The sequence below is a fragment of the Tubulanus polymorphus genome, chromosome 12, assembly GCF_964204645.1.
Source record: "Tubulanus polymorphus chromosome 12, tnTubPoly1.2, whole genome shotgun sequence".
Taxonomy (NCBI): domain Eukaryota; kingdom Metazoa; phylum Nemertea; class Palaeonemertea; order Tubulaniformes; family Tubulanidae; genus Tubulanus; species Tubulanus polymorphus.
The window spans coordinates 2,505,291-2,529,192 of record NC_134036.1 but is presented as its reverse complement, the minus strand read 5'-3'; the positions used below and the strand labels follow the sequence as shown (position 1 = coordinate 2,529,192).

The 23,902-nt window shown below is 37.1% G+C and overlaps 2 protein-coding genes across 6 annotated transcripts; both read right to left on the bottom strand.

Moving 5' to 3' along the window:
• Positions 1–379: 379 nt before the first annotated feature.
• LOC141913906 (putative methyltransferase-like protein 24) lies at positions 380–13,212 on the bottom strand. Of its 5 annotated transcripts, XM_074805121.1 has the most exons (9): positions 6,427–7,085; positions 6,072–6,198; positions 5,422–5,540; positions 4,340–4,423; positions 3,987–4,039; positions 3,400–3,528; positions 2,921–2,995; positions 2,262–2,397; positions 380–1,538 (listed from the first exon to the last, which is right to left on the bottom strand). In XM_074805121.1, the coding sequence occupies exons 3-9, from the start codon at positions 5,521–5,523 to the stop codon at positions 1,182–1,184; spliced, it is 936 nt and encodes a 311-aa protein (XP_074661222.1). In that variant the 5' UTR covers positions 5,524–5,540; positions 6,072–6,198; positions 6,427–7,085; the 3' UTR covers positions 380–1,181. The 5 variants fall into 5 exon arrangements, with proteins under 5 accessions (XP_074661222.1, XP_074661223.1, XP_074661220.1 ...); XM_074805122.1 differs by lacking the exons at positions 6,072–6,198; positions 6,427–7,085 and adding an exon at positions 13,095–13,212; XM_074805119.1 differs by lacking the exons at positions 6,072–6,198; positions 6,427–7,085 and adding an exon at positions 10,856–10,907.
• A 407-nt stretch (positions 13,213–13,619) lies between these two features.
• LOC141913905 (receptor-type tyrosine-protein phosphatase kappa-like) lies at positions 13,620–21,182 on the bottom strand. Its single transcript, XM_074805117.1, has 26 exons — positions 21,003–21,182; positions 20,551–20,871; positions 19,974–20,291; positions 19,640–19,872; positions 19,482–19,551; positions 19,291–19,400; positions 19,013–19,214; positions 18,839–18,935; positions 18,506–18,767; positions 18,289–18,434; positions 17,983–18,140; positions 17,718–17,893; positions 17,560–17,647; positions 17,360–17,436; positions 17,211–17,247; positions 17,026–17,135; positions 16,810–16,944; positions 16,480–16,637; positions 16,264–16,399; positions 16,015–16,170; positions 15,691–15,849; positions 15,422–15,556; positions 15,222–15,347; positions 14,940–15,076; positions 14,733–14,868; positions 13,620–14,662 (listed from the first exon to the last, which is right to left on the bottom strand). The coding sequence occupies exons 1-26, from the start codon at positions 21,067–21,069 to the stop codon at positions 14,588–14,590; spliced, it is 3,825 nt and encodes a 1,274-aa protein (XP_074661218.1). The 5' UTR covers positions 21,070–21,182; the 3' UTR covers positions 13,620–14,587.
• Positions 21,183–23,902: the final 2,720 nt, after the last annotated feature.

The following is a 23,902-nucleotide window of genomic DNA, read 5'->3' as shown; positions in this document are numbered from 1 at the left end:
CAGAATAAAAGAATTCCGGAATTAGCGGTTGTTGAAATAATGCCGTCAAAAATATTGCCGGTGAAATTTCGAAGGGCACTTAAAAATTCTAGCACGTATTGGGCAATACGGATAATACGGTCTGGATCCGCACCTGCAAGGACATAATAAAACAACCTTTCAGTAAATTAAAGATAGTTGATATTATTTCAGAAACGGGACTCATATGTACCAAGGTCGACATTAACTTTCTGTATCTGTTAGCAACTGATCTCTCATAGCAACGAACAACAGATGCCATTATTGTTGTATCTAAACACAGCACCAAAAAACAACCGTCAAACGACTGGAACAGAGGGAATGAATGACCGAGAGTCACAAAATTTAAAAGTAGTAAAAATAAAATACATTTCAACTTTATTTCGTCCTGACACGGTAAATATAATGTAATACATAGTAGCAAAGTTGCAGTGACATAGATAAGCGCCATCTGGTGTGCATAGCTGGTATTTATTATTATGAATATGCATTTACAAGGTTGACAATTTCATTAACAGCGATATTTGGATTCGTAGACTGGGCTTCAAGATCCTCTCTAAAAACCTTAAGAATAACTGGCCCAATCTACGAAACGGCAAGAAAACAAGTTATAATGAATTAGAAAGAAAATGTATCCAGTTTAGAGGAAAATAAATAAATTACGGAAATATACAAAAATATTAAAGAAAACTAGAGCCAGCCAATCAGCGTGCAGTATTCGATCAGCCAGCCAATTAGCGTATAGTATTCGGCCAGCCGGCCAATCAGCGCACAGCACAATCTTTCGGTTGAACACATGCGTGAGTTCCTGCAGCATCATTTTGAATCTAGGAAAAGGTTGAAAGTGAACTTATGATGGACGGTTTCACAAATAACCGGACCCGATCCTCACTGTGGACCCAGTCCCACCCGAAACAGAAACCCGGTTCCACATTTGTATCCGAGGATCTAGTTCCACAGTCGTGACCTTACACCCAGTTCCACAGTTCAGAAACAGGAACCGAGTTCCACATTCGTATCTGTGGATATGGTTCCACAATAATGACTTAATACCTAAATCCACAGTTGTGGGTTTCATTTGGCTCTGTACCCTTTTTAATGTCTACGCTTAATATTTGACCCTGAATCGTTGATAAACTGACACTAAATCCATGTTCACGGATCTATTTCGCGGGTTTCGCTGCAGTCTGTGCGACTTGCGGTAAGAATCGCTTATTGATATAGTAAACCTCGTCGCAACAGGTTTTCTTCACGCCTAACACTTTATTAAACGACAAACCCATCGGGTTGGCGTGATTGTGGTACACTTCGAAACCGGCGTGTTTCACACTGCGCAGAATCCTGGTCAGACGCTTCAGAGGTTCGTAACGCACGTGCCCGTAACCGAGAATGTCCAAACTAGGCAGATGGATCTCGACGGCGAACTGACGAATGTTCTTGAAAACGTCTTCTTCCAACATTTTCTCCATAGCTTTCCATTCGGAGTATTCCACGTCCATTTTCATGTAATCGATAATGCGCTGGAAAATAGAAATTGATACATTCAAGTTGATATTGATAATGATGATGATAATTATAATGACAAAGATGATGGGAATTCCAAATCCGGTGAGTTTTCTCTTATTTTACCATGTTGTAAAATTTTATGTTATAAAATTTGGCCGACTTTAGATATTGAAATCCTAAAACAAATAACTACAGATCGTGAGCAGTGGAGAAATAAAGTACATGACATCTTGGCGCAGCGGCGCTTGCTGATGTAACTGATGATGATGATAACATAAAATTCCCCCTGAGTGAATCAGAGAAATTTCTAGGTTGAAAATGTTTCAATTAATTCACATTGAATCACGTACATGTACTTAACACGCGTACATGTACTTAACAATTCATTCATATTTCATTTAATCATGTACTGATGAAGAAACACGTGGTCAATAGCATGATCCAAATTCCCAGGGCCCTGTTTTATAGAGCGGTGTTACCTTTAACCCGTGGGCTAACATTATTCATTTTCATTTAAGTAAGCCCCCGGATTAAAGGTAATACCGGTCGATAAAACCGGGCCCTGCGTTTTCCAGGTTTTGGTAAATCTGATTTTTTCTAGATATTTCTGATTTTCTGGTGTCCAGATCAATGACCACCAGGGATTACAACTGTGTAATTGGGTTCAGCATGACAACTGTAAGACCGCATCCACAGTTTTAAACCTCATGTGATGCCTCTGAATGTTTGATGCTTACGTTCTGGTGTCCGAGTCCATGAATTAACGAGCTAACTTTGCGCATGATCCACGAAACTTGTCGACTATCTTCGTTGGAAATTCCGACTTTATGGAAGTTTATGTTCTTGCCACGTTTGTGATCGTTGACAGCCATGCTGAAAACAAAGAATGAAAAGGTCGCCATTGGGAACTTACCAAACACAAATATAACATCATTTTACTGAATCGTTGAAATTATCGAGAATGAGAAGGTCGTTATTAGTAACTAATCATAATTTTACTGAATGGTTGAAGATATTGAGAATGAGAAGGTCGTCATTAGTAACTAATCATAATTTTACTGAATCGTTGAAGTTATCGAGAATGAGAAGGTCGTTATTAGTAACTAATCATAATTTTACTGAATGGTTGAAGATATTGAGAATGAGAAGGTCGTCATTAGTAACTAATCATAATTTTACTGAATCGTTGAAGTTATTGAGAATGAGAAGGTCGTCATTAGTAACTAATCATAATTTTACTGAATGGTTGAAGATATTGAGAATGAGAAGGTCGTCATTAGTAACTAATCATAATTTTACTGAACTTGGAGTTATTGACACTGAAGTCTTCATTAGTAGCTACAGAATCAATGAAATGAGAAGGCTAGTGACATTATGAAGTTTTAGAATATCATACCTGGGATCATACGCGTGAATTTCACATCCCATTTGCTTGTCAATAGAGTCATCAAAACTGAAGTCATTATTTATGCTGTAAAAAGAACGAAATAAAGTTTGCAATGATTTCATAGTGGGATTCATGAAGCAGTCATCTTTTCTAGAAGGGTCTATATCACAACATCAATTTGATGATGTCATTAGGGGATTTATCAGGACGGCCATCTTTTCTTGAAGCGTCTATATCACCAGGTCAATTAATTCGTTGATGGCATAGTGGGACTTATGGAAACGGACGTGTTTTCTGAAGGTGCCTTATTCGATGATGGCAAAGACACATTGTCATCCTTTAGAAGTGGCATTTCAAAATCACAAAATCATTTTGATGACGTCATAGGAGGAACTATAGAAGCAGCTATCTGTTCTTGAAGTGTATATTTGATGATGACAGATAAGGGCATAGTTTAGAGAGAGTTCGGGACGGGTTATCGTCCTTACCCGAAGGAATACACAAGGCACGGAGCTTGTATTTGAAATCCCGCATCCAAACAGATCTCCCAACCGCCGTCGTTTTGGTTACCGTAACGTTTTCGATTCTTGCACTGGTACGTGATCGTCTGCGTCAAACTAGAAATGAATTATACGTACAATTATGATTTAATATCTTATTCCAAAAGTTTCTGAATTCCCAAAAGAAATGCCAATGGTTGGTCCTTGGCCAATTGACTGATCCTCAATATTCAAACTCTACGATCTGGTGCTGCAGTTGCTCGAAAGTTGGTTATAAGTAAACCAGCGGATAGCTGCCAATTGAAACTTCATCGTTACTATGGTAGATATCTGGGGTTGCAGTCGCTCAAAAGTTGGTTGGAGTTAACTTGTGGGTAGTTGACATAGTGACAATTGAAACTTAATTGTCACTATGGCATTAATCTGGGGCTGCAGATTTGCTGTAAAGTTGGTTAGAGTAAACTAAAGGATAGTTGACGTAGTGAAAATCGAAATTGCATTGTAACCATGATACTTGTCCAACAGTTTACTGTTACCAACATTTGAGCCACTGTAGATCCAGGAATTAAACCTACTTGTAATATTCAGCCAAAAGCCTTTTTTCTTCATCTATCAATTGTTGTCCAACCTGAAATTCATTGAGAATGTACGAAATATAAGAGATAAAATATCAGAGTTTAATTAGCAAAATCCACAGTTGATGATTTAAGTTAAGTTCGTGATCAGGGAATCAAAAATGACAACGTTGGTATGACGTTATTTTTCATGTTTCTGAAATAGTAAGATTAATACCAGTCTCTATATCGGTCATGTCTTAGGGGGATTGATGGAGCAGGCTTCTTTGGAACGGTCCACAAAGTACAGGTACGCTGGATATCAATCTCACTATTTCAAATCTGTTTTTTTTTCATTTTTAACTTTAGCTTACCGGTTCCGGTTTCCCAGGTTCGATCACGTCCAATGTGCGTATCGTTTCTATATCTTCGTTCGTGAAATGTAGCCCTTGGTGCTTCTGCAAAAAAAAAACAAGCCGATGACGTCATATGGGGAACTATACGGAAGGTTCAATAGACAACATCATTTCGATGACGTCATAGGGAAATTTATGGAAACAGGAAATGTATAGAAATAGACTACGTATGATTGATGACGTCATAAGGGGATTAATTGCGGTCAACTTAAACCTAAACGGTTTACAAAAACGCAATCGACGCGTGAATTTGATGACGTCATAGGGAGATCGAGTCTAGACACCTTATCAATTTGATGACGTCATAGGCGGATATATAGAGGCTGTCATCTTGTCTGAAAGGTTGACCACATCGCACGGTGGGGATTCGATACTAAGTCGTCTAAACAAATGATACCTTGTTTCTCCTCATTTTGCTGAGGATAAAAGTTGACACAGCCAGCCGCCTATATACCCTGTACATTATTTTAAAAGAAATCATGATTCGGTGATAGAAATAAACCGATTAAAAAATTTTATTGCATTTTATAAAAGGCTATTCAACCCTGTAGGACGACACGTCATTACAGTAGATTCCGCCTATAGAAATAGTGCAATGACCTAAAGAACGTTATTGTTATACAAACAAATACCAGTATAGGTTTTCGGTTTCTTTCACGTTGACAAATAGTAGGGACACTTTATTATAATTCAACCAGTTTGAACAGATTACCGAATAGACCAGCACCACTATAGGCAACCGTCTACTGTACTTTTTGTTTAAAATCATGATCAAGCTAACAATAACAGACCCGGCAGTTATTAGAAATGAACTGTTTTACAAATTTTATTGCAGTTTACAAAAATGACCGAGCCGATTTGGAGAAACAAGTTATCATTTTTTCTTTGCCTTAGGCTAAACAAACAATGATACCTTGTTTCTCCAAATCGATTAGCAGAAATGAGAGAAACAAGGTATCAATTTTTTAGCCTTAGTTTGACGAGGTTCGCCACATCATGTAGAGTTAGTTTGATGATACCCCCAAGGAGTGATAACTTACAGATCTGTGGGTTGTGTACAGGTGGATGATACACAATGATATTCCGGCAGATAGCAGCACCATCCACAATCGGCTGCTCGATAGTAACGTCGTCAATCTCATCTTATTCGATAATTTATCTGCGAAAGAAAAATTAGAAATTTTGAAATTTGAATAAAACCAATCAGCAGTACTCAATATATGGGCACGTCTACAATTTATAAAGCAAAATGTTACTAAATCTACATTTTTGCTAAAAGCCAAAATGTTACCAAATCAATGTATTCTAGAGGTATTTTCTAAAACGAAATATCCCCAAACTTATATTTTCTAAAGCATCTTGTTACCATATGTTTTCTTAGTAAATTCCAAAATAAGATTTCCTATACCAAATTTCAAAAAGCAGAAGTCAAAATGTTACTATATCTCTTTTCGTTTTTTAAAGCAAAATATTAACAAATCTATGTATTCTAAAGCGAAATGTTATCAAAACTATGATTTCTAAAGCAAAATATTAACAAAACCAATTTATTTTTTTCTCGAGCAAAATATTAACAAATCTATGTTTTCTAAGGCGAAATGTTAACAATTCTATGTTTTCTGAAGCAAAATGTAAACAAATCTATGATTTCTAAAGCAAAATGCCGTTACTATCGTGCACGAAATTTTACTTCAAACTTTATCCTTTCTAACCCGACAATATTTATCCTGTCTTGATTTTAGTAACCAGAATATTGTTTAGAATTTCCTTGCAGCAGCGGTGTCAGTGTTGCTTGCTCAAAACAACCCGTTGATACCCTAACGAAGAAATGAAGTCATTCACAATCCGATAGAATAACCGAATTTTGGGCAACATGCCCCTAATTTTTTCTTATAAACCTTAAAAAAATGGTCACGTTTAGCTTATTAGATCGAGTGCACAAAATCTAGTTCATTGACTGTAAGATTGTGAATTTCGCGTTTTATGTATATTTTAGACCAGTGCAGTCTCACATTACGAAGACCAGTCCAGTGAGATGAAGTCACCTTTGTCCGCTTTAACCATAGCTCGTAAAATGAGAAAAAGTTTAAGTTGACTGATTTTCTATTCAGCAATTTATGTGAAAATCCGTCGGTGATTCAACAACTTTCCAAAAAACCACAATCCAGAAGAATATGTCACACGAAGAAGCCTCTCAAGTCTCTGGAAGTGGCGATAATCCAATTTTTTTTAGGTGGTCTATCCAACTCCAGATATTTCCGAATTAGTTTAATAGTTTTGGCGTCGATACCCAAATTATGCTGATACACGGATATAAATCCTCGAGTAAAAACTGTTCAACTTTTACTCCGCAGTTTGAGTATACTTGGTCATGAGCCGATTGAATTAATTGGACTGAATTTATCGGCGGTCAAACCTCAAACAAGTCCATATACATAAGAACAGAGCATATGCTGGCACAGACAGACGTTACGTTAGTGGACATTCTTTCATATAAAATGTAACAATTGCGCGCGTAGCGATTTGTGTCAAAGCCGTATACCGTGTACAAACCGGTTTTCAATCAGAATTGTCGCCCGGGCAGAACCCATTACGAGCTTGAGTCCGTTAAAAACGGCGCGCGCAATACAGTTGTCAATTGAAAGACCTGAACCCGGTGTAAGGCATACGAGGCGTTCAACCTATACTATACCGGTACTATTCGATACCGTTTACTATATTTCAGGCTCGCGCCGAGAGGGACAGGAGGTTTCGGGGTAGCGAACGAAACCTCTAAAATATTCATGAAAGTGCTCTTCAAAAAGCGATTGAAAAAAATTCGCGTTTAGTTTAACAAAGCTAAAGGTCATTGTGATAATTGTTTTACATATTTCATCGATTCCCTAAATGATTCTATGTCTCTTTGTAATGACTCTTTGAGTATTTGGAAACAGTTTATCGGTGTGGTTTTGTGTTAATTAAGAGGCGAACAATGTCTCGTTGTCATGTCACTAATCAACTCTTCACCTTGGTTTTTATACATCAATTTACTGCAGTTTCTAATCGTCTTCTTCGAACATGTATAAATAGTTTTTAGCCGTAACACAAAGTCAGTCCAGTTGTGGTATATCCCAAACTGCTATAGTTGAGTCCTTACTCTTTCGATCAGCTTTGGATTTCCGATCGGTGATATTCAAACGTAAGGCTAAACAAAATTTTCACCTTGTGTTTCATTTCTGCTGAGTTTAAAAGTTGACCCGGCCGCCTATCTACCCTGTACATTGTTTAAAATCATGATCAAGCTAACAATAACAGACCCGGGGCCGGTTGCTCAAAAGTTAGTTAGAGTTAACCAGTGGATAGTTGATATGGTGACAATTGAAATTTCATTCTTACTATGGTATTTAACGGCCGGTTATCTTTAACCAACTTTTGAGCAACTGGCCCCGGCAGGTATAGAAATGAACTGGTTAAGAATCTTTATAGCGGTTTGGAGAAACAAGGTATATCATAGTTAGCATGACCTGACCTGTTCATATTTAAATTCACTAAAAAAGTAAAGCACTTCATGAGGCCTGTTTCGAGAGGTGCGCGTTACATTTATATTTTCATATGCTTTGTAACGCGAATGAATATATCCACGATAAAATATTACAAGCACCATCGAGTAAGGGGCGAATCTATGCGGAGAAACCTCTCGAAAAAAAATACATTTTAAAACGGTGTCCGCTTTTCTTTCGCGATACAATTCTATATAGGACCTTCGTGTTATTTAGATAGGAAATTCGCCCTAATTCTCTAATGTAGCCAAAAAATTACATTTCGGCCCTAAAGAGTATTTTTTTCTTGGGCCTTCCTAGAAGTTAATACTTTCTAAATCTTCAAATAAGGATTAACTCTTGTTTTGATTAGTATAGATTTCGTTTGATTTGTTTTGATTTCGCATCCCGATGAAGCCATTTGGATGAAGCCATCTTGGAGTCCAATCAGTTTGAGTAATCCAAGTCTGACTGAACTGCTGCCAATAAACATAGATTAATTGTATTAATGTTGGATTGTCTATTGCAACTTGACTTGAGAGCACATCAGGTGGCCTAGCTCGCTCATTTTTGGTGGTACATAACCTGATAAAAGTCTTATGATTAGGACCAGGAAGGACTGGCAGTTGACATAAAACATCCTTTTCTAATCAATTTTAAACTGTATTGAAGGGTATCCAAAAAGTCTGCAAATTGAAAGGGGTTCATGACAGAAAATTGACTCCATGATTTGAAGGTTTAACAATATGTTTCCATGCCTACCAACTGAAGTTTGGCACATAGGCATGTACACATATGTAATATAAGTCAAGTTGAAATAGACATTAGGTTGTCATGGCTTGGTAATGATGATTGAAGCGCACCTGGCCAGCAGTTATAGGTCTTAAACATATAATCCTTTGATCGATTCTGCAGCTGCGCTTTAATCAAAAATTGATTTTATTACGAATTATAAACATTGCGATATGTTCGATTCAGATCCAGCCTCACGTGCCACTGGTGGCGCCGTGTGTAAAGCCGTACTATGGTATAATGCGTTAACATGTGTTCAGAACTTCATCGGAGACATTTCTAATTGAAATTGAACTACAAACACACCAGACATTAGACATTTTATCAGCGCAACTTTCAAAAACTGATCATCCACACTTCACACGTGTTCAGTGCTTCACCTGAGACATTTCTAATTGAAAATGAACTACAAACACCAGACATTAGATATTTTATCAGCACACTTTCAAAAACTGATGGTCCACACTTCACATGCGTTCAGTGCTTCACCTGAGACATTTCTAATTGAAAATGAACTACAAACACCGGATATTAGACATTTTATCAGCACACTTCCATAATCTGATCGTCCACACTTCACATGTGTTCAGTGCTTCATCTGAGACATTTCTAATTGAAAATGAACTACAACCACCAGATATTAGACATTTTATCAGCACACTTTCAAAAACTGATCGTCCACACATCACATGTGTTCAGTGCTTCACCTGAGACATTTTTAATTGAAAATGAACTACAAACACCAGATATAATTTTTCAAATTAACCACCTTCCTTTAGACTTTAAACGAGCTCATCCTTCCAAATATCGAACGCTACTTCTTTTTGGTGCAATTTCCAAACATTGAATATGGTCGTGATACAGTGCGCTTTCTAGAAAATGTATTGCAGTAGTACACGCTCAGGTCATCCATACAAACTTTATAGCCTGGAAACTACTGCAATAAATATTTAAAACGATAATTCAAACCTTGTCAATTAACTCCACTCGCTCGTCTGAAGATGAGGAGCAGCCTTTGAGATATCGGACCAGATCCTGTCGTCGGAATACGGCCGCGGATTCTACGCGTTCAGGTGGAATAATCCCGTAGTTATCGCAGCCCGACAGACTTGTAGTACCGGTGCGTGCAGATGCGGCATGTACACACAGAGACGACGATTGCACCGGTACGCACCAGCTGATACTACTACTACGAGCTTAGTGTCGCGTTCGGAACCACTTCGATCAATGACACTCAAAATAGATGCTTTCCACATTTGATCTTAACTTAAATAGCATTCGAGCCTGTATCGACCGACAAACGCTAATACATCATATGCTATAGGCCTAACTACCGGTACAGACTAACCGTTCAAGGGTGTTAACATTTGTATGATACGCACGACGGTACTCCGCTAGGCCTATCAGGGGGAGGGGGGCAGATGCGAGAACGTTCTCCTTCTGGGCCCAGTTCAGAGTTAGAGTTATCTTTGAGTTAAAATCAGTTCATTTTCAATGAGTTAACTCGGATTCAAATCTTAACTGGGAACCGTGGAACTGGACCCCAGACGGCTACATTTTCAAGGAAATTTTTCCATCAATTATCTGATGATTGAGCAGCAGTTCCGATGCCCATAAGACTCAATTTAGAAATTATCTTTGTGTCATAAAAGTGCCTGAAAATTTGATTAGAAATGCACCAAAATTTTTCAAAAGTTTTCCAGACCCAGTTTCGGCTTCACTATCTTTGTGTAGACATGCACCCGACATATGAGCTTAGAATTATAGTATATAGTTCCTCGTAGCCAACCGAATATGTTCAAATTTATCGATTAAAACGTTCAATAACAAACTGTTGGAAACAGTTTTTTTAAGGTCGATACTTTTTAGTATCTCCGCCACATGTTGTAGATCATCATATAGCTAAGCTTTTAGTTGAACATAAGGCAAATAGAACTATCAGTTTGAAATTTGACGCATGGCGGTTTTCAATCCCAAAGTGCATTCATATCTTCGCGAATTTCGAGGATCTGATGTAGGCTACGTCAGACTTTCATTTGAACTCAATCAAGTTAACTTTAAAGCTGAATCTAAAAAAATCTAAGTGAAGAAAATGATTTATATTGATTCAGGTACTAAATGCAGATATCAAACCAGCCCTGGAAATGAAATGAATGGAAAATACCTAACATTGCGCACAGGACAGGTGATGTCCCTCCGACGAAAGCGATGCAGCCCACTCCACGAAACGGTTACACCCCGGAAAAATTTCGTCTGCGCAAACCTGAGTCTTCGAAAGCCGTCTGCTTTAGGACTATATTTCGATTGAGCTAGGATTAAAGGTTTGACCCTGGGGCTCGTAACAGGTCACTCACACTGATACGGTCACTGCCGGTAACAAGAGTCACTGAGCAGGTTCCCAAGACAACACTCCTCTTCGAACTTGTCGACAAAATGTAAATGAACGTAATCCCGATGGGACGCAACAGTGTTCAAGCCTAATGTCTATTTCAACCTGACTTGAGAGCATTCCAGGTGGTCTAGCTCGGTCAATTTTGGTAGTACATAGCTGATAAAGGTCTTATCAGGACCAGAAATGATTGGCAGTCGACCTTAAACATCATTATTCAATCCATTTGAAACTGTATTGAAGGATATCCGATAAATCTTTACTGAAAGGGGTTAAATTAAGAAATTTGACTCCATGATTTGAAAGCTTAACAATATGTTTCCATGCCTACACACCAAATTTCAGTTAATAGGCATATAGTTAAACTTACAAATCATGGAGTCTATTTTCTCTCATTAACCCCTTTCAATGAAGACTTTTTGGATATCCTTCAATAAAAAGAATGGATTATGTGGAAATCAATGTGTACGGTCCACTAGGCAGTGCTTTCTCGTCATAATAAGACTTCTATCAGGTAGCCTATGTACCTCCAAAACTGACTGAGCTAGGCCACCTGGAATGCTCTCAAGTCAAGTTGAAATACATGTAGACATTAGTCTCACGTCCAACCCGGTAGAAAGTCAGAGATGTCCGTCTGCCAGCTTCCTTGAAAAAGTCTCATTCGCGTTACAACATGTCTTAAATCCGGAAAAGTTCTAACCTGCAGCTGATAGGTCCAACGATGGATCCATCCCTGATCGTGGTGATATCTAATGGCTATGTGTAATGAACAATTGTGGTGCGTGATTCTGAGCGGTAAGCGGTTCACCAACTACAAGTGTCAGATACGCTCGAGGTAGATAGTGTCAGATATAGGTAGATAGTGTCAGATACACTAGGTTCGTAGAGCGATTGAGCACGGAGTGTGGTGGACACACGACCACTTCTAAGACTGGGTGAAGGTAAAGCGTCCAATTACATCAATAAAAGTTTACGCTCATCTCGTAGCAACCACGCGAACAATGAACAATGCATATATATATATATATATATATATATATATATATATATATATATATATATATATATATATATATATATATATATATATATATATATATATATATATATATATATATATATATATATATATATATATATATATATATATATATATATATATATATATATATATATATATATATATATATATATATATATATATATATATATATATATATACATACGCGTGCCTCCTAACAATAGCATCTGTCGTTTTAATTATTAAACTAGGATCTAATAATACCGGATAACTACAACGCAGGGAATTGTTGAAATTGATTTTCAATATAAAACAGTCCTTACATGACAGCCGCCTAGGAGTGGCGTCAAATCAAATTTCCAAATGATCATTAAGAAATAGGCTATTTCATGTTCTTTTAAAAAATTGAACTTTCAAATCAAAACAGATGCTACGATTTGAAACCGTGACGGTGACGACCTTGCACAACGACAATTTAAAACGAGGTCCTCCCCGGATTTCTGGTTCAAAAACTGGCCATACCAGAACAGAGATCAATCTTATTAAGTATTCCAAACATGTTTCTATAAATAGTCTCTTTCTAAATAAATATTTCTGAAAATAGATTCACTAACTCTAAAAATAGACAGTAATTTTTCTAAAAATTATATCCTTCTCTGAATGTAACTTTCTGAAAATACATGTACATGGGGATCTTTCGATCTTTCTTTCCAATATCTCTCATAACTTTTAGGCCCATAGGAGTAGGCTCCTCTAAATCCATATACAAAACTCAAATGAAAAGTAAATTAAGGGCATACACGTAAGTCCCACATGTTCATAGCTGTTGGGCCTGGTGCTATGTCATACGAGGCCTAACTACGGTCGCGAAGATGGGATCAGTGATGACGGTATTTTGGTACTTAAGTTTTGTGAGATTAATCAGGCCAATTTGAACAAAGATTTAGGCCCGAAATTTTATCATATTTCATCTCGTATTTATTCATCTATCACCTGTTTAAAGCAGAACACTCAGCAGCAGCAGCAGCAGCAGCAGTGTTGATAGATCGGGTGTGTCAGTCGTGTACATCCGTCAATCCACTCGTCACACACGAGTCGTTTATTGAGTAATGACTTCATTTCACTGTCTATGTTTACTTTTATTGATCGCTTTCAATATGGCTGGCGTTGTGTCAAATTCCAGGTGCACGCGCTTGGATTCGAACAGTCGCGAGGAAGTGGATGGTGGTGATTTCAGCTGCAACACTCAGTATGAACCTCACTCCGAACATTTGGGTACACGCTAGCATAATATGGATAAATTAAATTACACATTGTTATCATTGTAGTTTATTTATCTAAATTTCCCATTCAGTTTTTGTTACACTAACCCTACAGAAAATATTCTCATAGTTTTTCTAAAAATGTATATTATAAATGGTCTTTTGTGTTTTATTTCAAATTGATGCAATTAAAACACTTAAAACATTGGAATACAAATTGTAATTTTACACAAAAGCTATCTTATTGAGAACTTTCTACTCTTTTTGAACATTATGTTGTTTTAATTATTTATCTAAATTCCCTTTTCAGTTTTTGTCACACTAACCCTACAGAAAATATCCTCATAGTTTTTCTAATGTATATTATAAATGGTCTTTTGTGTTTTATTTCAAATGGATGCAATTAAAACACTTAAAACATTGGAATACAAATTGTAATTTTACACAAAAGCTATCTTATTGAGAACTTTCTGCTCAGAAAGTTGGATCACACGCCGTTTTACAAACTATCTCTACATTTATTTAGGTATCACAGATTTTTGAATAATGGTTATTGTTATTTTGAAAGATAATACACATAAGAGAAGATGGAATGTTTAATTTCTTCTTTAGATTATAATATTGAATATCACATATGCCTAGAGAATCAGTTTCTAGGCCCTACTTTATAAGCTGTCTATAGATGTCTGTAAGCTGTATCTTTATAAGCTGTCTGGACATGTCTATAAGCTGTCTCTTTATAAGCTGTGCGTACATGTCTATTAGCTGTCTCTTTATCTGTCTGTACATGTCTATTAGCTGTCTCTTTATACGCTGTCCGTACATGTCTATTAGCTGTCTCTTTATAAGTTGTCTGTACATGTCTATAAGCTGTCTCTCTTATTTCAAGCTGTCTATGTTTGCACACAATAAAGAAACCCACATCTTAAAACATATGAAACCGCAGTTTGTGGGTTTATAGACCTAGGGTCCCGTATACGAAGACTTCGTTATTCTTTATGTACAAGAAATCTGCGCGTATTTTGTATAAAAACAATTGAAGTGCTAATGAACGGTTGCTCGTGAATCACGTGATTTACGTTGCTTAATTTTTTTCGGCCGGTGTCGCCACCTTATGGCTAGAAACGTGCCCACTTCAGTTCCGGTTATCAGGTGTAGTATTTTAGTTGCCGTTCTCAAATTTACCAAAATGTTCACTTTTCTTCATCTTTAAAGTTCACAATTCTAACTAAGGTTCACATAAGTGACGAATCCTTGCAAACAGACTATCAGCAGTTCATGCAGTAACTTGTATTGTTCCTGTAAATAAAAGAAAAATACATCAATAGCATTAATCCCGAAAATATGAAGAAATCGATTAATTTCTTACCAAATTTGGAATGAATTGAGGTCGTGTCATTCGTAATTTTTGTATGCAGTGATAGATGTCGATTTGTTCGCTAGATGGCGCCTTGGTGATCAGCTCGAATGCCGCACAAAATAGCCCCGTTCTCGTTGTGCTGTCCCTGTAAAATTTGCATAATCGATAAATATGTGATATTGTTTTGAAAATGTACTGATTGATTAAGATACGAACATGCAATGTACAACAATAGGACTGGTGACGTGTTCACTTGTAACCAGCTTCACAAACTCAAACAGATCCTGTACATCAGGAACTGACTCATCCTCAGACCATCCTAAAAACTGGATCTGACGAATCCGACGCGATTCCTGTAGTGAAATATGACATACATGTACAATATTTCCAACAACATTCATTTGATCAGGTCTTAGTAAATAGCAACTTCACTGGAATATCTTTAAATGCAGCCAAATTTCATAAATATTTCCATTGAGAACAGTTAAACCGACATACATTCTGTTTTTGGAGGATCAAATCCCGACGAATGATGTTTTTACAAGGCAATGAAAGCTCCTCCACAGTGACTGTAAATGGACTGAATTTGATACTTCCAGCTGCAGGACAATAATTTGCGTATGTCTGAAATCAAAAGAGAAAAAATGATACATGAAACAGACCTTTATAAGGCAGTACTACACTAAAATAAGCCTTACCGGATCTTGTGGATATTCTTGATGCATCATTACGATAAGTTCACAGTTATAGTCGAAAATCATTTGCCAGAAATCAGTTATTGTGTCTGGCGTTGGACTTTGTGTAGCTATATACACGTTGTCATCTGTGATCGTCTGTAAAGGGAAAGTATTCTAATTAGATTAGCACAAGTAATCGAGATCTCAACTGGAGAACATCTTGGCGTTACACCTCCCTTGTCGTCCTTTGCTTGGATATTCTATTGTTATTAAATCAGAATCAAACTCACGTGCACAAATGAAGCATTAATGAACCCTTTATGTGAGAGTTGCGGTTGATACTGTGCCTCGGGAAGGATGTCTTTGTATCGGGACTTGTTAACATTGTTGAGTAGTTTGGCCACTGCTAGTGATTCCTTGTTTTGAATCGGAGTCGATGCCTTCAACACCTGTATTAGAAACAGCTCATTTGGAAAATTGTCTCCTCACAACGAAACCAAGGAAAGATCATGGACCTCTTTTCAACTGGGTCAATGAATACATTGCTGCCATCTCAATTATTGTCAATGACTTTAAAAACTCTTCATCTTGTTTTGGCCAAACTCAATACGTACTAGAAATTGCTCCTCTATTTTATCAGACACGTTTTTAGATACAGGACGCGTTGCCTTTCTTTCCTCGTATGATTCTCTGAGAGTCGTGGTCGGGTATGCCACCGGTCCCAGTACCAGTTCCTCCAGTAGGATCTGGTGCACGAGAATGTACTGCTTCTGCAGTTAAATAATGATAAAACAACACGTTGGTCGGAGAAGTTTTAGATTTTGGAAACGTGAAATCATGAGAGTTGCTACATTAAGGTTTACCATATTTTGGATCATTTCTGGTCTTTGTTGTCGTAATTTCCTAAGCATGTCGAATACGTTAATGAGTCCATCTTTCTTAGCTTTTTCAAGAAGCTGTTCCGTTGCGATATAACAACCTGTCCTTCCAGCACCAGCACTGAGAACACAAAACAAGCCGTAACATTTCTAAATGGCTCCTTAACGGTAAAGGACAGGAAGATTTCGAATTGAATTTACCTGCCATGAATCAGCACAAGTCTCTGATCCGGGTCGGTAAGACGCTGTTGGATGAACTGTTGCATACGAACCACCGATGAAGCCGGGAACGGTACACCATGATCCGGCCATCCTCGATAGTGAAACACTAATAGATTATGTGCTTGTTTGTGGCCACGCTATGAAATAAATCCAACATTACTCATCGGGAGAGACAGGTCATACACAATACTGATGTGAAACAATATAACATCAAAACAGAACCTCATCAGAATGTTGTCATGATGAACATATAAACGTAAGTTGAGATAAAAACAGCCATGGGTCACTCAGGGTAAAACAAAATCATACCTTTGTAATCGACAGGAAATGTACCACTGCCGGAGGCTCGGTGTGTTCTTCAGTTTTCTTTGTAACTGTCACTGTAATATCTCCATATCGACCTTTTGTGTTCAGTTTTGTTGGCCAATATAGATGACACTTCACCTGCAATCGGAATATTAAAAGTACACAACTTCACATTTCAAATTTTTAAGACATGGCAATATTCGGAAGTATTTTTGCAACCTTCTTATCTTTGTCTTGTCCTTCAGTCAGATCGGTGAGTACAACAATAGCCGCACATTTCTCTTTCCAAATCATCCGCCAATGGTTATTGAATATAGATGGCAATGGAGCTGAAAGAGCAACTTACGTACATGAGCGTAACATAAATAAAACACATAAATCATGAGAAAGGTAACAAGACTTACCCTGGCAAGCTATGTAGATCATATGACCAGTTAATCCCTAAAATGAAATCCAGAATTTCAATTTATCTCCAAAATCAAAATCATCTACAACCACTTCACTAGTTCAGGACAACCTTCTCAGAACTGTTATAGATTTTCATATTCCTTACCCGAATGTAATTGGCGTTGATGTAATCTGATGTTGGATCTTCGCCGATTTGTTCCAGAACAACTCTATTAGAATCATCTATAAGAAACCCAGCATTAACTTGACAGCATGATATAAACTAATACAGATGTCTTCAAACACAAGGCTACTCTTATAAATACGACAGAACTTATGTCAGCATGATCAGCAGGTAATACTTACAAGCTAATATGTTTGGAAACCTGTTCTTCTCAAGGTTTTCTACCTTCTCTGCGCAGGTGCTCATCCCTTGTCTCGATTTGAGAACACTCTACACACAAAAAGAGTTCCAGAATATTATAATCATACATCTTACCAATCCCCAAATCCATATATTGTACCTTAAATTCTTCATTCATATTCTTCCAATCATCAGCTGTCTTCTTCAAAGTGTCTTCCAACAGGTCACAAATCAAAGTAGCGCCTTCAGAAGCGATTTCGTAGTGATGTTCCTCGCCATCTTGCGTATCATATACTGCATTCGGGTCATCATAGATATTGGAATACGCGGTGCTTTCTACATAGACAGGAATTATTAGTGTTAAAATATCAGGCTTCAACTTTCCAAAAAAACATTGCAGCTTTTTTAGACAAACTGCAACAAACCTCTTGAAAATGCGGAATTTACATATGCTGTATGTTCTTGTCTTGGGATACCCTTCAATCTTGCCAAAGGTTTATCAACACCTTTATCGGAAGGTGTAATATAGTCCATGGATACTTCTGCATTGTTCGACGTTTCTCTAGTTTTGAACCCGCCGCGTCTGCAGAATGTAAAAAAAGTTAAGGCGTCCATATCGTGGGTGACTGATTGAGATGATATTTGGTGTATAATTTTCGGCCGATTGCCAAATGATAGTTTTTCCCTCATTTTGGCATGGGATTATAGAGGTCGCCACAATTAACTCGTACCTCCAAACTATAACTATAACAACAACAACCAATAGCAGTATTAGAACAGCTGCAACAACGCCACCTATCATCCCTGCATAACTAGACGGTGCTTTAACAATGATTATCTCCTGCTGTTCTATTGGTGGATAATGCCGAAATGCTTCCTGAAAAAGTGAAATTAAGTGAAGGCATTTTCGAATTTTACAATTTGCATTGCTAGACAAGATGAACTCACCCCGTAATAATTCTCAACGATTCCTAAAATAAAACTGTACGATTTCCCAGTTTTAAGAGGAGCATTAAAGTAACCACTGTAGTCACGTGTGTCACCAACTATAAACTCAGAGGGCACTTCCGGTGGTAGAACTGCAGTAATATAAACTGATAATCCTCGCTGTTTAGCTTCTCCGTACGAGACGTACTGTGATTGGTTGACTGCACGCTTCCGGCGACGGCTGATTGGTCCATCCTGTTTCTTCACGATCACCTCGTAACCGCTGCAAATCAGAGAAAAATTGTTTTATAAGATCTTGCGTTATCTATGGTTAGATATATGGAGGACACTTACGTTATGTTACCAGTAGTAACACGTGTTATTTGAAGTGTAACAGTCGTGTCAGTTATCGATGCTTTCTTTACAACCAGTTTAGGAATGGTAATTTTACCTGAAATATCAGTTACCTTTAACTGGTGACACGTGACTTCAATGGATGCCAGGAGTCACTGTATTTTCTAGACTTACCCGTTGTCCAAAAACCTACGCTGGCAGCCGAACCTTCGCCCTTACTAGTGGAGGCAAAGATTGAACAGCTGTAGAAAGTAAATGGTATCAGTGACGTCGTCATGTCTAAACTTGTGATAGAGCCTTCGATTTTAGGTTTGTTAACCGTTTTTATGTCTGGTAATGGTGTTGTGGAAGTTGTACTGATGGGTTCACACGTGAGCTGAAAACAGATGTGGGACATGTTACAATTTAGAGAAAGTGGTGCCCCCTACAGGTCAGGACAAGAGAATTCCTACCCGATAATTAATAAAGTCACCATTTGGACTGTTTGGTGCTGTCCATATCAATGTTGTTTGAAATGTATCCCTTGTGAAAGAGAAGTCGAGAGAAGCGGGAGGTCCTGGTACTGAAATAAACACCACCGACAAATTAAATTTATACGACGAGATTCTGTTAATCTACCTCTCAAAAATATCGTTTTACTTACTTCCAACTTGGGCCAAAAAGTAGACAATGTTGCTCCAATTTCCCCAACCCTTTTTACCTTGTGCCACAACCTGTAAATATTCATGAAATTGTATGTATGAATAGCTAGCTTTAATTAATAATGTATTCCAAAATTGGGAATTGTAAATTCAAACCTACCTGGCAACCATACCATTTGTCTTGTGTAAGACTAGTCACTGTTTTTGCAAGCACGGTAGGTTCAACATCCTCCCTTATAAATTCCTGAATTTGATCAGAATTATTTCCTGTTGAATTACCACAACTGAGTGCATATTTGATAATTCTTGCTAACGGAGGAACAGGAGAACTCCACGCGAATATGATACTGTTTGGAGCAGCTGATCGAGCTTCAGGGATCGGTGCGCCTGGAACTGAAATGTATAAACACATCTTAAATGATGTTCTAAAAGTTCATCTATAGATTTATTCTTCAGATACAAAGTCACAATGAGTGCAATGTTAGAAAACTCACCAGCTTCGTCAGTTGTAAATATTTTACTTGGAGATTCTTCACTGGAACCTTTACTGTTCACCCAGTTATACGTCAGTTCATACTCTGTAAACGGAACCAGTCTATCTATTCTGAGCTGTTTATTTAGTGTTATTCCATCTTTAACGAGTTTCATCGAATCTTTCTCCATTAACTTATATCTCAATAGTTTTAAAGGTCCATTTTGGTTTTCACACGCCATATTCTTGAAGCTGATATCAATATAAGTGTCCGTCCGGAATTTGCTTCTTGGGATAGTCTCAACAGTGACATCAGCCATATCAGGTTTACCAGTTGGTGCTGTAACATTGCAGGAAAGATTCATTTCTCATTAATCTTCAGTGTGAATCGGTATATATATATATGTATATATATATATATATATAAATATATATATATATATATATATATATATATATATATATATATATATATATATATATATATATATATATATATATATATATATATATATATATATATATATATATATATATATATATATATATATATATATATATATATATATATATATATATTTGTAAATGTAACAACTAACCAAACTGAAGAGTTGTCCCGGCAACTGTCCTCATGTTTAGATATAAGCCACCAGCCGAGGTTTCGGCCGAGACCATGATTTCATATTCTGCATAAGGCTTTAACCCAGTGAATAGATGTTCTACTGCAGTATTTGGTGAACGTGAAACCTCTTTAGAGACACCGCCCTGTGCTATATTCGGACAACTTTTATATCTGAGTAGTTTGTTCCACAATCTGTATTTAATGATAATTCCATTTGGTGTATCAGGTGCAGACCACGTGACTCTGAAGCCGTTGTTTGTCTGTTGGGAGACAGTAAGTGACGTCACAGGTCCAGGAGCTGAAGTAAATGGAAAAATAGAAATATTTGACTAAGTTTATTCAAATTGAATCGATATTTCGTTGGTTGGATATTTTTGCAATTTTATGGGTCACATGGATCCTTAGAAAAATTTGTTTTTTGTTAATTACCTGCAGTCACTGTTTGGTAATTTATAGGTTGGGTGTAGACAAACTTCTGACTTCTGAGTGACGTCATTCTTAACACGAACCCTTACTTCATAGTATGTATATGGTTCTAGTCCTGTCAGTGTGTGGCCGGTAGGTTGCGCTGTTGTGGTCCATATTTGTCCGTTCAGTGGTTTATATTGGACTTGATAAACAGCTCTAGTGACGTCACACTGTAACTCTGCAGCAGTTAAAGCCTGCAACATAATAATAATAATTCACTACATGTTTTTATCGTGTCTCAGTGAAAGAGAAGGTGCACATCGTCGTTGCTTTTCTAAGGCAATTGCATTTATGTAATTCTGGTTCAGGTACACTTACGGTCCATGCAAGTATCAGATTGGTTGTCTGGGGCCACGTGTTACTGTTCTCGACCGCTGTGGACACCACACGAACATCTTTAGGACCGTTTAATGGATCTACAGTAAAACAAACATGTTTAACACAATTCTGTGTTTGAATTGATGATTAGGAGTTTATTAGAATGAGGGATCTTTACCTGGACACAAAGTCTGTATAGTTAGTACTGGACTAGTCAGACTCGCAGTTGATATAAATTGACTGTTCCCTAATTTCTGCAGTTTAACAGCTATCTTATAACCGGTATTAGGAGTTAAACTAATAATTGTGTGATGTGTAAGGACTCCTGCAGATTCCTGATTAGTCCAAGTGTTTTCTGATATCTTACGATAAACGACTTGATACTGAACGCTGATATTACCACGTCCTGAATCTACTACAGAACCCGAGAAAGCTGTCCAACTGACTTTTACACTGTTATTTGTCAGCGCAGATTTTGTTAATTGAGAAAACAACTTCAATTCTGAAAAAGAAATCGATGTTAATTTCAGGTGAGTCAAACAAAATAAAGGGTAAGGATATTTTACTTTCTGTTTATTTCACTTGGTATCATTTTCAATTCATGTTGGTTACTATATTCAGGAAATATGGAATAATAATAACTTAATAATAATAATAATTTATTTTCGTAAACCGGTTACGAGGTATCCAGTGCAAGCCAACAGGCTGTACATAAAATTAAGGCGCTGGAACCTTGTGCAGAGTGCAGGGGAATGTGCAGTCATACTTATAAATAATGCTATTAATAATCTTAATGCTAACAATAATAATTATGCTAATCAAAATTAATAATTATAATAATAATAATAATAATAATGCTAACAATAATAATACATGTAATGCTAATCAATAATAATAATAATAATAATACTAATAATAATAATAAAAATTCTAATAATGGGATTCCCAGGTGTCAATGATTCAGTGTAATATACCTGACTCGCACCACTTTCCGATGTAATTCTGTGAACAGCCAGATTCACAGGTACCATTCAAATAGTTACAACTTTCACTGTTGTTACATCTACATTCAATCATACATCCAAATGAGTTCGATCCCTTACTGCAATCATCGGGTGCTAAACAGAAATTTAAATGTGGTACAAAAAGACGATGTTGCATTGTTGATGCGTTGACTTCATTATTTGTCTTAAGTGAGGCGGACTAATCTGAAAGATGTAATGCATCCCCGGCACTACTTAACTCAAGAAAACGTAAATGACCCATTTTCTCAGAAATTTCAAATATAAATTTCTAATCCATAAGCTCAATTTGAATTTTATTTTCATGATCTCAACTTTAGCAGTTATGTAAAACTCACCGATATATTTGAACCCGGTAACTTCTATTTCTGCCAGTACCAGATACTCTGCCTTACCAATGTTCTTGTGTTGAACGGTGACGTATTGTCCAACTACAGGACCCGGACTGCATTCTAATGTTTTATGTGTACCGCAGAGAGCGGGGCCCTGGTAAGCACATATCAGGTTAGATGTAGAAATACTTGTACTAGTGCCATATTCATTTCCAACTTGAATCTCCAGGTTGCGCGCGCGTTTTTCTGACAATAAAATAAAAAGGTTCGAATTATCGCAAAACGGACAATAATGCATGAAAATAGGGATTTTTAGAAGAGAGTACCCCCTCTCTCGTCTATTGTGGGTGTTGTGCTACCCTCATCAGTGGGCACAGGATCCGCGCATGGAATATTACTTTTAAATAAATAATGGTAATTAATGGTTGCTAGAACCGATCAACGATTGGTTGATTTGAAAATCTTCAACCTAAACTGGGTTCATATTTAACGAGACTTTTCGAGTTGAAAATTGAAACAATCTATGATAATAATAATAACAATAATAATCTGTACTCGAATAAAGTAATCAATGATAATAATTTGTACTCACTCCACTCAGCGGTGCAACCAGTCGCGTCTGATCTATCCCAAAGTGTAACTGCATGTACGACGTATTGAGTCCCGAGATCAATTCTAATCCAGGCGTCTTGATCAGCATTAGTGTGACACATTTCATGACCACCAATAGTTACCGTCTGACCATCTGTACATTTACTACCGGGAATCGAAGTGGATGACATTGTAACTGTTTTACCACGAGCCACGTTTCCTACAAAAGACAATTAGTGTAGAATCGATTTAGACTCAACGGAAAATGATTGTATATCAGTTTTCAAAACAAGCTTTACAATATCTTCCTTTTGACGATGAATTCATCTTGGTCTGAAATTTTCATCATTAATTCCTAATTTTATATTTCATTCCTGCATGGATATTTGTTTCATGAATATTTGACATTTTCATCAATAATCAATTTTATTACCGTTTTCCCTTATATGGGCATATTTCACAAAAGCCGTTTTGCACGATGGATTAGTGGAGTTAATCCGTTAATCTCACATAAATCCAAGGTTCAATGATATTGACCTGTTCCAGTGCACAGGAGCAGAAGCAGTTAATACAGAAAACTTACCTATTTGACAAGCTG